Source organism: Malaclemys terrapin, chromosome 4 (assembly GCF_027887155.1).
Source record: "Malaclemys terrapin pileata isolate rMalTer1 chromosome 4, rMalTer1.hap1, whole genome shotgun sequence".
Lineage (NCBI taxonomy): Eukaryota > Metazoa > Chordata > Testudines > Emydidae > Malaclemys > Malaclemys terrapin.
The window spans coordinates 18655216-18668124 of record NC_071508.1 but is presented as its reverse complement, the minus strand read 5'-3'; the positions used below and the strand labels follow the sequence as shown (position 1 = coordinate 18668124).

The window sequence follows — 12909 nt, the reverse complement described above, 5'->3', positions numbered from 1 at the left end:
CCTTAGACTTCAGTGAGCCAATCTCTGTGTATTTACTTCTATTCATCTCTCCCTCTTACCCCCCCGAACATCTGTGTTCCTCTCCTGTGAACACCCTGCAGTTTGTCAATATCTTTCTGGTACCAGGGGATTTACTCCCTGGTGTTCTTGCACCAGAGCCATCTGGATCCTGTTCTCACACCTGTTGAAATCAATGGCAAAGCTCCCATTAACTTCAGCGGGAACAGGATCGACCCCATGGAGAGGAACTAGTGCATCCCTGCTCCGGGATGTGATGCTTCTACTTAGGCAGCCCCAAGCTGCTTCCGGCTTTTTGGGGGGCAATGTTGCACTGCAAATGCCTGTCTGAATTATTGTCCACCATCACCCCTAGATGTCTCCCGGCCCCCTGCTGCTTCTCCAGTCTCTCCTTCCCATTGTATAGCTCTGCTTGGGAAGTTAGTGCCCCTGGGTGTATTAGTGCTTGCATTTCCTCTGAGTTGAATCTCATTGTGTTCAGGTTGTTTTCTGATCACGTTTCCAGTCACTCTGGCTCCCTTGGTATTTCTCTGTCCTCCCTGGTGTTTTCAGCTCCTCCAATATAGATTTATCTGTAAATGTAATGAATGGGCAGCTTAATCCTTGGTTCTGCGTCATTAACGAAGAGATTCAACTAGACCAGACCTAAGCTCTCTGAGACAGGGAGTGTCTTTTCATTCTGTGTTTGTACAGTGCCTAGCATTATGGGCTCCTGGCCCAGGACTGGGGCTCTTAGGTGCTACCACAGTACAAATGATAAATAATAATTAATAACGTTAGTCTCTGTAGTACCTCCCCTTGCTTTGATGCTTTTTATTACCCTTTTTCCATGGCCTTTCAGCCTCTTTTCGATCCTCCTACTGTCCATTTTCCAATCACAGTTGTGTTACTCTAACAAAAAAAAAAAGTGCAATTGAGTGACCAGATCTAGTCTTTATAAACCATTGCTCACGTTTTCATTATCTTCCAGAAGTTTAGTGATTTTTTCCCTACCCTCCCTTATTAATTGAATATGAATAAAAACTAAACTAACGGCAGTCATGGCCAGGACCGGCCTCCTTTCTTTGAAGTTCAGTACCATATTTACGTTTCGCCCACTCTCATGTCAACACCTCAGTTTTCTACAAAAAAAAAAAAAAAAAATCCAGCGGTATAGTAAATTGGGTTGCAGATTCCCTTGAGAGAATCTTTCTTCTACAGACGGCAGGTTTTTTCTATGGTCTTAACAGGGAAAAAGACGAGGGGCCAGATTTTTCAAGATGTTTAGGTGCCTAAAGATGCGGATTGCCTAGCAGAATTAGGTGCGTAACGGCTATTGACTTCAATTGCATTTAGTCGCCTAACCTGCTTAGAGCTTTGTAATTCCCACTCGGCCCCTATTTGCATCTTTAGGTACTTCAATATCTTTGTAAATATGTTTGATTTTTCCAAATATTCCCTTGCATTCTCTGTGCACAAGTCGGGCAGGGCTCCTTCCATCCTCTGGCCTAACCATTCCTTCTGTGCCTGGGTAGTCTAGTGGTTAGAGTTGAGAACTGGGTGCTCTGGACACCTGGGTTCCACTCCTAGCTCTGCCACTGACTCACTCTGTAACCTTAGGCAAGTCATTTCTTCTTCTGTACGTGCTTCTGTTTACCCACCAGTAAAACAGGGATAATACCTACCTTCCAGGGCACCAGAGCCTAATGCTTTAATGTCTAGCTAGTGTTTTGAGGTCCTTATTTGAGGCCTGTACAGGGTTTCAGGATAATGTTCTGATGAGGGTCAAGATTTTCAGCAGTGTCTTGGGATTTAGGAAACACAGCTCGTGGGGCCTGATTTTTAGAGGGTCTCAGTGCTCAGACATTTAAGGTATCTCATCAAGTTGAGCCCCAAGATCACTAGTCACTTCCGAAAACCTTGGCCAAAGAATCTCCTTTCATGTTTTCCCGGCCCCTTAGAAAACATTTTCCTGTGCGATTCAGTACACGTAGTTTATCTTCCCATTAACTCACCTCCATGCATGAAATTAAATACTACTAAAATGCTTTGTGGCTGTAACACTGGCCACCCCAATCCTGACTAGCCGCTGATGCTCCACTCTGGACTCATCCCAAGGGGTCTGTTCACTGCATCCATTCTGCCGCTCCTTCCTCCCGCAGCCATTTGAGTTACGGACATAGCGTCCCTTTCACACTGGGCCAGCTTCCAGCATTGCTTGGCCCTTTGTCTGGTGAGCCGCGCTCTGCCCCAGGCTACACCCGGCTGTGCTGATCAGTGTGAGTGAGAGCAGGGTCCAGCCCGGCACGGTTGGTAGCATCGGAGTGCATCTGAGTCCCCTAACTGCGCCCACCTCGAACAGTGTAGGATTGTGCTGCCATCTGTGACTAACAGGCAGCCAATCCTGCCTTCCCTGCAGGGATGCCCGGCCGACAGATTTATAGTCAGGCAGGAGGCTTGGGTACCTGCTTGGATATTTATAACTGTTCTTTTTTGTTTTATGGCTGGGTCTCAGCAAACAGCTTCCCTTGCTCCCCCCAGCCCTCCCCCTCCCCCTTCCTTCTCCATTTCCTCTGAAATACTTCATCAGTTGAAGGGGAATAAAGTTTCCAGAGAGGGGATTGCAAACCTGCTCCCCAGGCCGAGAGCTTTGAAATTGAACGCGGTGTGTTTGAAGGGCCGCTGGGAGCAGGCTCCTCGTGCAGGTCTCTTTCAGCTCACACCAGCCAGCAGGAAGCAGGGTGGCTTCATTTGAATGACAGTTTCATTAGGCCGCGGCCGGTGTTTTTCATTTTTCTGCTTTTTATTGCTGCTTCTAAAAATGCAGATAATGAATAACATGCCTCTGAGCGGAGCAGGGGCCAGCCCTCATGACTCCCACCCTGGATCCAGGATGGGAGGAGGGGAGGCCAATGACCTTATGTATTTATGTTTATTCTCTAAAGCAGCCTTTTCAAAAGGCCCCAAACCCGCCCCGCCCTGTTGATTAAAGTGCTCTGCAGCGCGCTGGGGCAGGTCAGCCTCACACGATGGGAGGGGCTCGTTCCGACCGCTGTTAGAGACGCCAGAGGAAAGCAGCAGGCCCGCAGTTGTGCGCTCAGCTCTGGACTTGAGGCTTTGTGGTTCCATAGGGAGAAAACATGTCTGTGAGATGCACTGTCACTGGTGGAGGTGTCAGTCACCCTGCTAAAGTGCTCCCCAAAGGGGCGGTTTGTGCTCCCCAGAAATGGCAACGCTGCTTTATAGCACGCTCCCCAGACGCGCCAGAGCTGCCCCTGCATTGCGATCTAGCACACTCCCCAGACGCACTAGCACTGCCTCCCCATTGCGATCTAGCGCGCTCCCCAGACGCCCCAGCGCTGCTCCTGCATTGCGATCTAGCACACTCCCCAGATGCACTAGCACTGCCTCCCCATTGCGATCTAGCGCGCTCCCCAGACGCACCAGAACTGCCCCTGCATTGCGATATAGCGCGCTCCCCAGACGCCCCAGCGCTGCCCTGCATTGCGATATAGCATGCTCCCCAGATGCCCCAGCGCTGCCCCTGCATTGCGATATAGCGCGCTCCCCAGATGCGCCAGCGCTGCCCCTGCATTGCGATCTAGCGCACTCCCCAGACGCCCCAGTGCTGCTCCTGCATTGCGATATAGCACGCTCCCCAGACGCCCCAGCGCTGCCCCTGCATTGCGATCTAGCACACTCCCCAGACGCACTAGCACTGCCTCCCCATTGCGATATAGCACGCTCTTCAGACGCCCCAGTGCTGCCCCTGCATTGCGATATAGCGCGCTCCCCAGACGCGCCAGCGCTGCCCCTGCATTAGGATATAGCACGCTCCCCAGACGCCCCAGCATTGCGATCTAGCACGCTCCCCAGACGCACCAGCACTGCCCCTGCATTGGGATATAGCACGCTCCCCAGACGCCCCAGCATTGCGATCTAGCACGCTCCCCAGACGCTCCAGCACTGCCCCTGCATTGGGATATAACATGCTCCCCAGCGCTGCCCCTGCATTGTGATATAGCACGCTCCCCAGACGCACTAGCACTGCCTCCCCATTGTGATCTAGCGCGCTCCCCAGACGCCCCAGCGCTGCCCCTGCATTGCGATATAGCACGCTCCTCAGACGCACCAGCGCTGCCCCAGCATTGCGATCTAGCACGCTCCCCAGACGCCCCAGCGCTGCCCCCGCATTGCGATCTAGCACGCTCCCCAGACGCACCAGTGCTGCCCCTGCATTGCGATCTAGCACGCTCCCCAGACGCCCCAGCGCTGCCCCTGCATTGCGATCTAGCACGCTCCCCAGACGCACCAGCACTGCCCCTGCATTGGGATATAGCACGCTCCCCAGACGCCCCAGCATTGCGATCTAGCACGCTCCCCAGACGCTCCAGCACTGCCCCTGCATTGGGATATAACATGCTCCCCAGCGCTGCCCCTGCATTGTGATATAGCACGCTCCCCAGACGCCCCAGCGCTGCCCCTGCATTGCGATCTAGCACGCTCCCCAGACGCACTAGCACTGCCTCCCCATTGTGATCTAGCGCGCTCCCCAGACGCCCCAGCGCTGCCCCTGCATTGCGATATAGCACGCTCCTCAGACGCACCAGCGCTGCCCCTGCATTGCGATCTAGCACGCTCCCCAGACGCCCCAGCGCTGCCCCCGCATTGTGATATAGTACGCTCCCCAGAGGCCCCAGCGCTGCCCCTGCATTGCGATCTAGCATGCTCCCCAGACGCACCAGCACTGCCTCCCCATTGCGATATAGCACGCTCTTCAGACGCCCCAGTGCTGCCCCTGCATTGCGATATAGCGCGCTCCCCAGACGCGCCAGCGCTGCCCCTGCATTAGGATATAGCACGCTCCCCAGACGCCCCAGCATTGCGATCTAGCACGCTCCCCAGACGCACCAGCACTGCCCCTGCATTGGGATATAACATGCTCCCCAGACGCCCCAGCGCTGCCCCTGCATTGCGATCTAGCACGCTCCCCAGACGCACTAGCACTGCCTCCCCATTGTGATCTAGCGCGCTCCCCAGACGCCCCAGCGCTGCTCCTGCATTGCGATCTAGCACGCTCCCCAGACGCCCCAGCGCTGCCCCCGCATTGCGATCTAGCACGCTCCCCAGACGCCCCAGCGCTGCCCCTGCATTGTGATATAGCACGCTCCCCAGACGCCCCAGCGCTGGTCCTGCATTGTGATCTAGCATGCTCCTCAGACGCACCAGCGCTGCCTCCCCATTGCGATATAGCGCGCTCCCCAGACGTGCCAGTGCTGCCCCTGCATTGCGATCTAGCACGCTCCCCAGACGCCCCAGCGCTGCTCCTGCATTGCGATCTAGCACACTCCCCAGACGCCCCAGCGCTGCTCCTGCATTGTGATCTAGCATGCTCCTCAGACGCACCAGCGCTGCCTCCCCATTGCGATATAGCACGCTCCCCAGACGTGCCAGTGCTGCCCCTGCATTGCGATCTAGCACGCTCCCCAGACACCAGCACTGCCCCTGCATTGCAATATAGCGCGCTCCCCAGATGCCAGCGCTGCTTCCCCATTGCATCCCCTCTGTATTAGGCTGTTAGTGGGTGCAGGGAAAGTGAGTGTGTGTCTGGGGCGGAGCATAGCGCAGCTGGCAGCTTGGAAGCCGGAGCCATGAATCAGCAGGAAACATGATTGGAGCAGGGGAACGAAATGTAGTTTGGCCTTTAGGGCAGCGGTTCTTGAGTTTTATCATACAGTGACCCACACTCAGCCTTGCAACAGGTCCTCCTCAGATGCTCTCAGAATCCTTTGCCCTTGGTCCCATGGGCTTATGGGGCGCTCCTGGCATCGGAGGTGGACCCAGATGGGCAGGAGGCCAGGAACTAGGAAAGAGGAACATCCCCCACCCCCTTCCCAGGTACCTTGAAGAGATGCTTTAAGAGCCAGAGCTATTGAGGGCAATTGGTGGTCTGCAGAATGAGGCATGCATGGGGGATTGGGAGAAGAGATGGTCTGTGAAGGGATCTTGCTCTTGCAAAACGTCTACAGAATGGAAGAGCCATTGATGTGGGGTGGATTTTTGCTTTTCTCTGAAGCATGGAGCAGAGATCCGATCAGGTGTGGCACACCCTGTGTTCTCGTGTCTCCAGCTTTGTGGCTTGTGGGTCACCGGGAATCCCAATGAGCGTGAGTTCCAGTATGTATCAGTTTAGTACCTGGCTCCCCCTCTCTCGGGGGGGATGCCGATGGATTGCATGCTTGGGGGTCACCGGGTGAGTTGGCCCTTTAAGGCAGCTGGGGCACAGCTGCATCCACCAGACGTGGTTTGACTCCCGCTGTGGAGAAGAGGAGGGACGCAGAGTCAGGTGGCTAAGAGCAGGCCTGCTGGGAACTAAGAGCAGCCTGTGGGGCTGCTGACCCAGGGACTCCAGGGAGAGGAGACTGAGAAGTCAGGGCTCTTTAACGAGCAGGAGGGCTGGCTCTATAGGAAGAAGACTGGGCAGCTTTGAAGCGTGGGGTTAGATAGTCTGGCTGTATGGGGTCACCAAGCCTGAGAACCCATAGTGGAGGGTGGGCCTGGGCTCCCACTGTGCTGCCATCTAGAGACCTCTGCTGCTACCAAGGGGCTGATTAGATCCCAGGTGGGCTGGAAGATTGGTGGAGGAGGACAGACCTTCAGAGAGAGGAATGAACCCTGGGCAAAAGATCTGGGTTTGTGTTGGTTTGGATTCTTTGGGGTGAACTTTGGGACTTAGCCAGCGGCGTAAATCGCTTCAGCAACTAATAGAGCCATCAGACACAAGGAGAAACTGAGGCAGGGTCTGCCGTTGGGTATAGAGGGACCTTGCATTTGGTTAGGTCTTTTCCCATCTTTAATAGCGCGGATCCTGTGAGCCCCTCTACCAGGCTGCTCTACCCTTTTCAGTATGAATAGAGGGGTGCACATGGTCACACATCTTTTCTGCCCCCTGTATTATCCAGGGTATCTGGGGTCATGCCATGCAGGACAGCATTAATAGGGAACTAATTCAGTCACTGCTTAGTCTGCCAGCCAGCAGGCCAATTGGTGCCAACTGTGACAGCGCGTTCTATGGCATGGACCTCTGTCCGTGGGCTGAGACCCACCCAACTTATTTTGGGGGCACCGACCAAACTTTGGCTAGCAATGGCTTTTGGTCGCTGCTGGGTTCAAGTCGGGGTTCAAGGCTCCTTATCCCATTACTGATCTCCCTGAGCTACTCCCAAAACTCATTGGGCAGCCCTGAACCAGGTTGCCTAATCCCCTGCAGCTGGACTCCCCAATCCTGCCTCACGTCCCGCTCATTCTTTTGGCCATAATGGGGCGAGTGTATTACAGGCCGGTCTGCCTCCCTTAGAGGGCCTGTTCTTTCCCCAAGGCTCCAGTCTGTCCCCCCTTTACCCCAACATGGGGAGTGCAGACCTATGCCCAAGGTAGATATATGACGTTTGCATCAGTGCAATTGGCTTGAGCAGCTGTAAGATGTTACCCGGTGTTCTAAGGTGGGAAGGGGCATGGGGGGGCTGGGGCAGTGTTTCCTGGTGCATCTACAAGACATCCTGCTGAATGCCCCCACAGTCACAAGAGACTGACCATGCAGGAGATACCCCCTCTTTGTTGATGCAGAGGAAGGGAGTTAAATCCCCTGCCCGTGTGCCCTGGGGGCATCCATCCCCCCCAACACCTGGTTTGTCCAGAGGGACATTTGGGGCAAATCCTGGTGGCAGAGTAGGATCCTGGGCGCCAGTTAGGATTTGCCCCATATTGAGCGCTGAGAGAGCCGAGGACCTGATGCGTCTGGGAGCAGATCGCACTCCTCTCTCTTTTCCTTCTCACCTTCCTCCGCTCTTCGGCTCCGTCCTGGCCCCTCCGCTCGGTCTCGCCTGCCTCTGCAGTTTGTTTCTCATTAAGCCCTTTGCTCAGACGCTCTGATTGGCTCTCGTTGCCTCGCCATCCCTGGGGAATAATCAGTTCCACATGGACTGTGCACGTATGGGGGGAAGCACTGCCCAAACGCTCACCTTCTCTGTGCTGCCAGGTTCCTGGTCCTTGGGTCAGGCCCATCTGCTCCACTGTTCCTCTGTGGAGGGGTGAGGAATGGGCTCGGGCGGCCCCCAGGAGGACCAGCATGTGGAGAAATGACTCTTCTCCTCCCCCGCCCCAGCTCCTTCTGGCCTGCTGCCATGGATCCGTCTTACTAGGCAGGGATCCACACAGTCATGTAGTACCCATTGGGGAAGCAAAACCCAAGCCTGGGTTAGGCTCGATCCTGACCCTAGTGAAGGCCCTGGGATCTCCACCGTCGATTTTAATGAGAGCAGCAGTTGGCGCTTTGTTCCTCAGCCCCCAGTCTCCCCTGAGTGCGGCAGCTCCAGACTTCACTGCTGGTGCTGCCTAGACCTGGTCCGTTTCGGCTTGGCTGTGACTCCTCCCTTCACCTCCTTCGTGCTGGCTCAGGCACCCATGGGCCTTGAGACCACAGTGAGAGCAGGGCTGAAAGTGGAGGCAGGTTCTACGCAAGGGTCCTTGTTTCAACACTCCCTCCTCCCAGCCGAGCTCCCCCTCTCACCTCCTCACTCCAGCTCTCAGGCTCCAGCCTCCTCATCAGGTCCCCCCACCCCCTGGCCAGGCCTCAGCCTTCCTAGAGCAACCCCACCAGCACGTGTGTCACATGCATGTACCCCGGAGCCCTCTGTATTTGGCCCTGGCCTCCCTGGAACTCCCTGTACCAGGCCTCAACCTCCCTGGAGCTGCCTGTCTCCCTGCCCCAGGTAGCAGCATACTGCCTGCTCCTGAAGCCTCTCCTCTAGGACCTCTCTTCCTCATACTTATCTTTGCCTTCTTTGACATGTCTGTCCCTCCCTGAGCCCCCTGCAGCCTGGCTCAATGGGGCTGTGTGCCCCTTCCCTTTGTCTCCCAGGAACTGCTCCAGCCCCTGCCAGGCTGGTTGGGTTCATTCCACAGGTGCTTTTCATGGGATTGTCCCGGGGGGGTATTTGCCATGCAGTTCATGGCAGAATACAGCTCCTAGCCCTGCTACTGACTTGAAGCTGGTGATACAAGGGCCAGATTCTCAGGTGATGGTCAGTTACAAATCAGTAGGTGGGCGCTAGGGGGTCTAAACTGCTATATGGTGAAGGAGCAGAAGAGGGTGTATGTTAGTGTGTGCTGGGAGTTACTTGGGCTTACTCCTCTCCTGCTTGTGTTTCCTGCCACGCTCTTCTTTTGCACCCATGGGGCCTGATTCTTCTCTCACGCCACTTTTACACTAGTGTCACACCCCATTTACATCAGGGTGAGTGAGGGCGGAATTGGGCCCTTGGTGTGTCCATGACACCAACTGCCTTAGCCTTTGCCTTTAGCCGGAAAGCTGCAATTAAATGGATTGGAAACTGATCCAGTTAAACGAGAGTGAACGACCTAACGAAGACGCACTTAAGCCCATGTAACCCTTGCTTAAATTGGTTTAGTTTGGTACATTACTGGATTAAGTTAAACTGATTTAAGTGCGTCTCCATTAGGAGGTCTGCACCAGTTTAACTACATGGATTTTTAAATCAGACCAGTGCACCTTTTCTCATACAGCCAAGACCGTATGGTCCCAGATCCTCTTTGTTGCCCTTATGCTCAGACTCCTTTGCACCCATCACACACGCCTGCTGTAGCTCACAACCCCTTACACATCCCCCCTCGAATTTGATCCTGTTGTGTGGGCGACACTCTGCTGCCCAGATAGCTAAGAGCTCGTCTGCAGTAGCATCAAACTGAACGAGGAGACATGTTCAATACTAACCAACTAACGCTACTTCTCTTTGCACCTCTCGGTCTTTCATCCCCTCACCCCCAGCCTGTAGCATGAGAATCCTGCCTCTTTGCGTCAGAGGACATGGGAGGGGTCCGCCCCAGCGGTCTGCTATGGGTTGTGATGGACCGGGTGACGGAGTGGTTTGATGGTACAAGCTCAGGCCTCTGTGCCAGGCTCATTGGGGTGGCGGAAAGGGAGGAAATCTTTGCAAATCTGAGAGGCAGAGAATAAGAAATAATTGAAATTTTAAAAAGGTAGGCTTCTTGCTGGACACTGTTTCTAAATCACTTTTTTATAATGTTAAACAGGGGAGAGGCACCTCCAGCAACACGTTACCCCCCAGACGTTTTCTAATGGTAAATATTTTTGTTCTCTCTCTATCTCTTTGAGGAGTTCTAACCGTAGATGCATCTTGTCTTGGCATAATAACTGGGCATGGGGCCTGAGCCGCCCACCTAACTGCATGCCACACTTCCCGCCCTAGCGCATGTGGCTCAGGGGTCATTAATGATGCACTTTCCACCTCCGATGCTTACTAATCTCCCCCGCCATTCCTACTTCTAAACCCGCTGCAGCAAGGCCAGCCTGGGATCCGGCCGTGAGTTGTCTCTACAACCGGAGAAGGAGAGAGAGAGAGAGACAGGGCATTCCGACGAGGAGCAGAGCTTGTGCGGGATGTGGGGCTCTGAATAGCTGCCTGCTTTGCTTGTGCTTATGGCCAGACCTGCTGTCAGAAGATGTAACCGGCTTTCAAACTGAGGATAAGTGTCTGTAGGAGGAACAGGAGTACTTGTGGCACTAACAAATTTATCTGAGCATAAGCTCAGACTAACATGGCTGCTACTGTGAAACCTGTCTGTAGGAGAGGCACTCAAACTTCGCCCATCTCAGCAACCTAAGGTCCTCTCTTCAAATTCCATGTAATGGAGCAGATCATGGTTTCTCTTGTCTTAGTGCAGAGGGTCAGAATGGAGCCTTGCATTGTGGGAATTATGGTCTCCGAAGACTGTACCACTGAGTGAAAGACTGAAGTGGCTGCAGATAGCATTTTTACATCTTCGAGGCCCCCTGTTCAAAATAGATGTGGGCAAAATTTTTCACTCTTAATAGTTTGTTTGCCCAAAAATGCAGTTTCAGGACAACCGAAACTATTTGCCAATTCACGTCAAATTCGGCAAATCGTTTTGGCTGAATAAAAAGTAAACGAAAAACAAAAAGTTTGAAAAAGCCAAAATGGCATTTGGGACTTTCAAAATGAAACCTTTTGACTTTTCGTTTTGAAATGATGTTGCGTTTAGAAATGTAGCTAGATTTTGTCTTTGTTTTTTTAAATTAAAAGGGTAATAAACATAATGCAAAAAGCAAAGCAAACAAAAAACATTGTTTTGGGTCAAAAGAAACATTTTGTTTGACCCCAAACAATTTATTTTTCATATTGGGGTTTTGTTTTGGTGAGGACTGAAAAATGTCAGTTTCGACCCAAAATGAAAGTTTTTTCTGATTTGTTTTTTCTGATATTTTATTTTTTGGCCACCAATCTGGAAAAACAATTATTGCCCCTGCTCTAGTTCTAATCCCCACTGTAGGCCTGGCCCAGCCAGTGGGCAAGTGGTGGCCTCCAGCGTGGCTCTGATTTAAATGTGGAAGGGCGATAGAGTGATCCTGTAGTTAACTGAGATGTCACGTACCTCCTTTATGAGGAGACTGTCCCAGCCCACAGAAGAAAGGAGTTTGCTGCATATGGAAGGTCAGTGCCAGGAGTAAAATCCAAGTCTCCGGCTTTCTAGGCAATGATGTAACTTGAGCTGAAGGGTCAGCGGTAGCTAGGTCAAGCCCCCAGAGTCTCTCTTACTTTTGCCCATGATGCTGTTTTTCTGGACTGCCTGTGAGCTTGGATGTCAGTCGGGGAGAGTGGTACTGAGAGTCTGTCTGGAAAGAGCTTTCTTTGAAGCTGCCTTCCCCTCCACAGTGGGAATTGGGGGAGTGGCTGGTGTCAGTTTGGGGAAATCAATTTACAAATAGGACTGTGCAGGAAGGAAGGAAACAGCCCCTGCGGTCTCTCCCGGAGAGAGCATATTGGGCAGCTTCTGCAGTGGGTGAGGGTCCCCTTTGCATTCTAACTGGTCATGGATTCCAAAGGGTTTAGCTGTCTGGAGGGCAGGGCCAGATGTCTTTCCCCCCTTGGTTTGCTGAAAGGGGATAGTGCATCAGTGATGGCCAGCACCCTCTCCTCTTACAAACACGGAGTTCCTCTAGCCAGGCGCAGTTTTGATCCCTGTCCAGATGTTAACTGGAAGCCCAGGGCGCCTGTTCTGTCCTATATTTCATTCTCCACTTGCTAAATGTTAATGCTCTTCTCTACGTTGATTGGCCTTTGCTTCTGGTTTGGACTCTGGGGAACATTCTAGCTATGTGTGCTCCCTGTGAACCACTCTTCTTCCCCCATGCTCTGCTTCCTGGGCCAGTGAGACCAAGCTCTGCAGGGTGTCCTCTTCCCATCATCCCCTTCCCATTCTTTCTCTCTCTCTCCCCCTCTCTCCCCTTACAACCGGGAAGATGCGTTTATTGCAGTGAATTGTTGAGTTGTCTATGTCCAAACCTCCTGGTGTCTGTAAAATGAGTTTGCTTCCAGTCACAAAAGATCTGCTTGGCCCAGGATTGAGCGGATAAAAGTTTCCCTAACGGTTTGCCCGCACTAGGTGTTTGCTGTGACACAAGCATCACAAATGTGACTAACAGTCACCAGGATTCAGTGCATTAACCATCATTGCACTAGTCTCCTCTGACCCACTGCAGGCTCTGTGTAATAAAGCAAAAGCTCGGATATTTTTCCAACCAGTCCCCTGAATTTCCCACACACAACCATTGGTTTGCTTGTGCAAACTGGTGCTCATACACACACTGTTTTCACACGTGCAGGCTCCCTGTCCGCTTGTGCACCAAAGCACAGGTTTGAAGCGTGCAAACCTAGGCATGTGTGCAAATACTGTGGGTACAGTAGAGGTGGCTGTTTGAAAATTTGGCTGTGTGTGTTAGACAAGTCCTTGAAGCTAAGGAAACAGCTCCCCAGACATAGGCACAAGGGGAAACACAATGTTATGGCTGGG

At 53.0% G+C, this 12909-nt stretch overlaps 1 protein-coding gene across 5 annotated transcripts in view; it reads left to right on the top strand.

The window, feature by feature from the left end:
- The window catches only part of SCUBE3 (signal peptide, CUB domain and EGF like domain containing 3), a 106271-nt gene that overhangs the window by 57308 nt on the left and 36054 nt on the right, over positions 1 to 12909 (top strand). For 3 of the 5 annotated variants that reach the window (XM_054024722.1, XM_054024725.1, XM_054024721.1), the window contains exon 7: positions 10111 to 10158. The exons of the other annotated variants lie outside the window; for them this stretch is intronic. In XM_054024722.1, coding sequence (XP_053880697.1) covers positions 10111 to 10158 — 48 coding nt within the window. The remainder of the gene's footprint in view (positions 1 to 10110; positions 10159 to 12909) is intronic. 5 annotated transcript variants of the gene reach the window in all.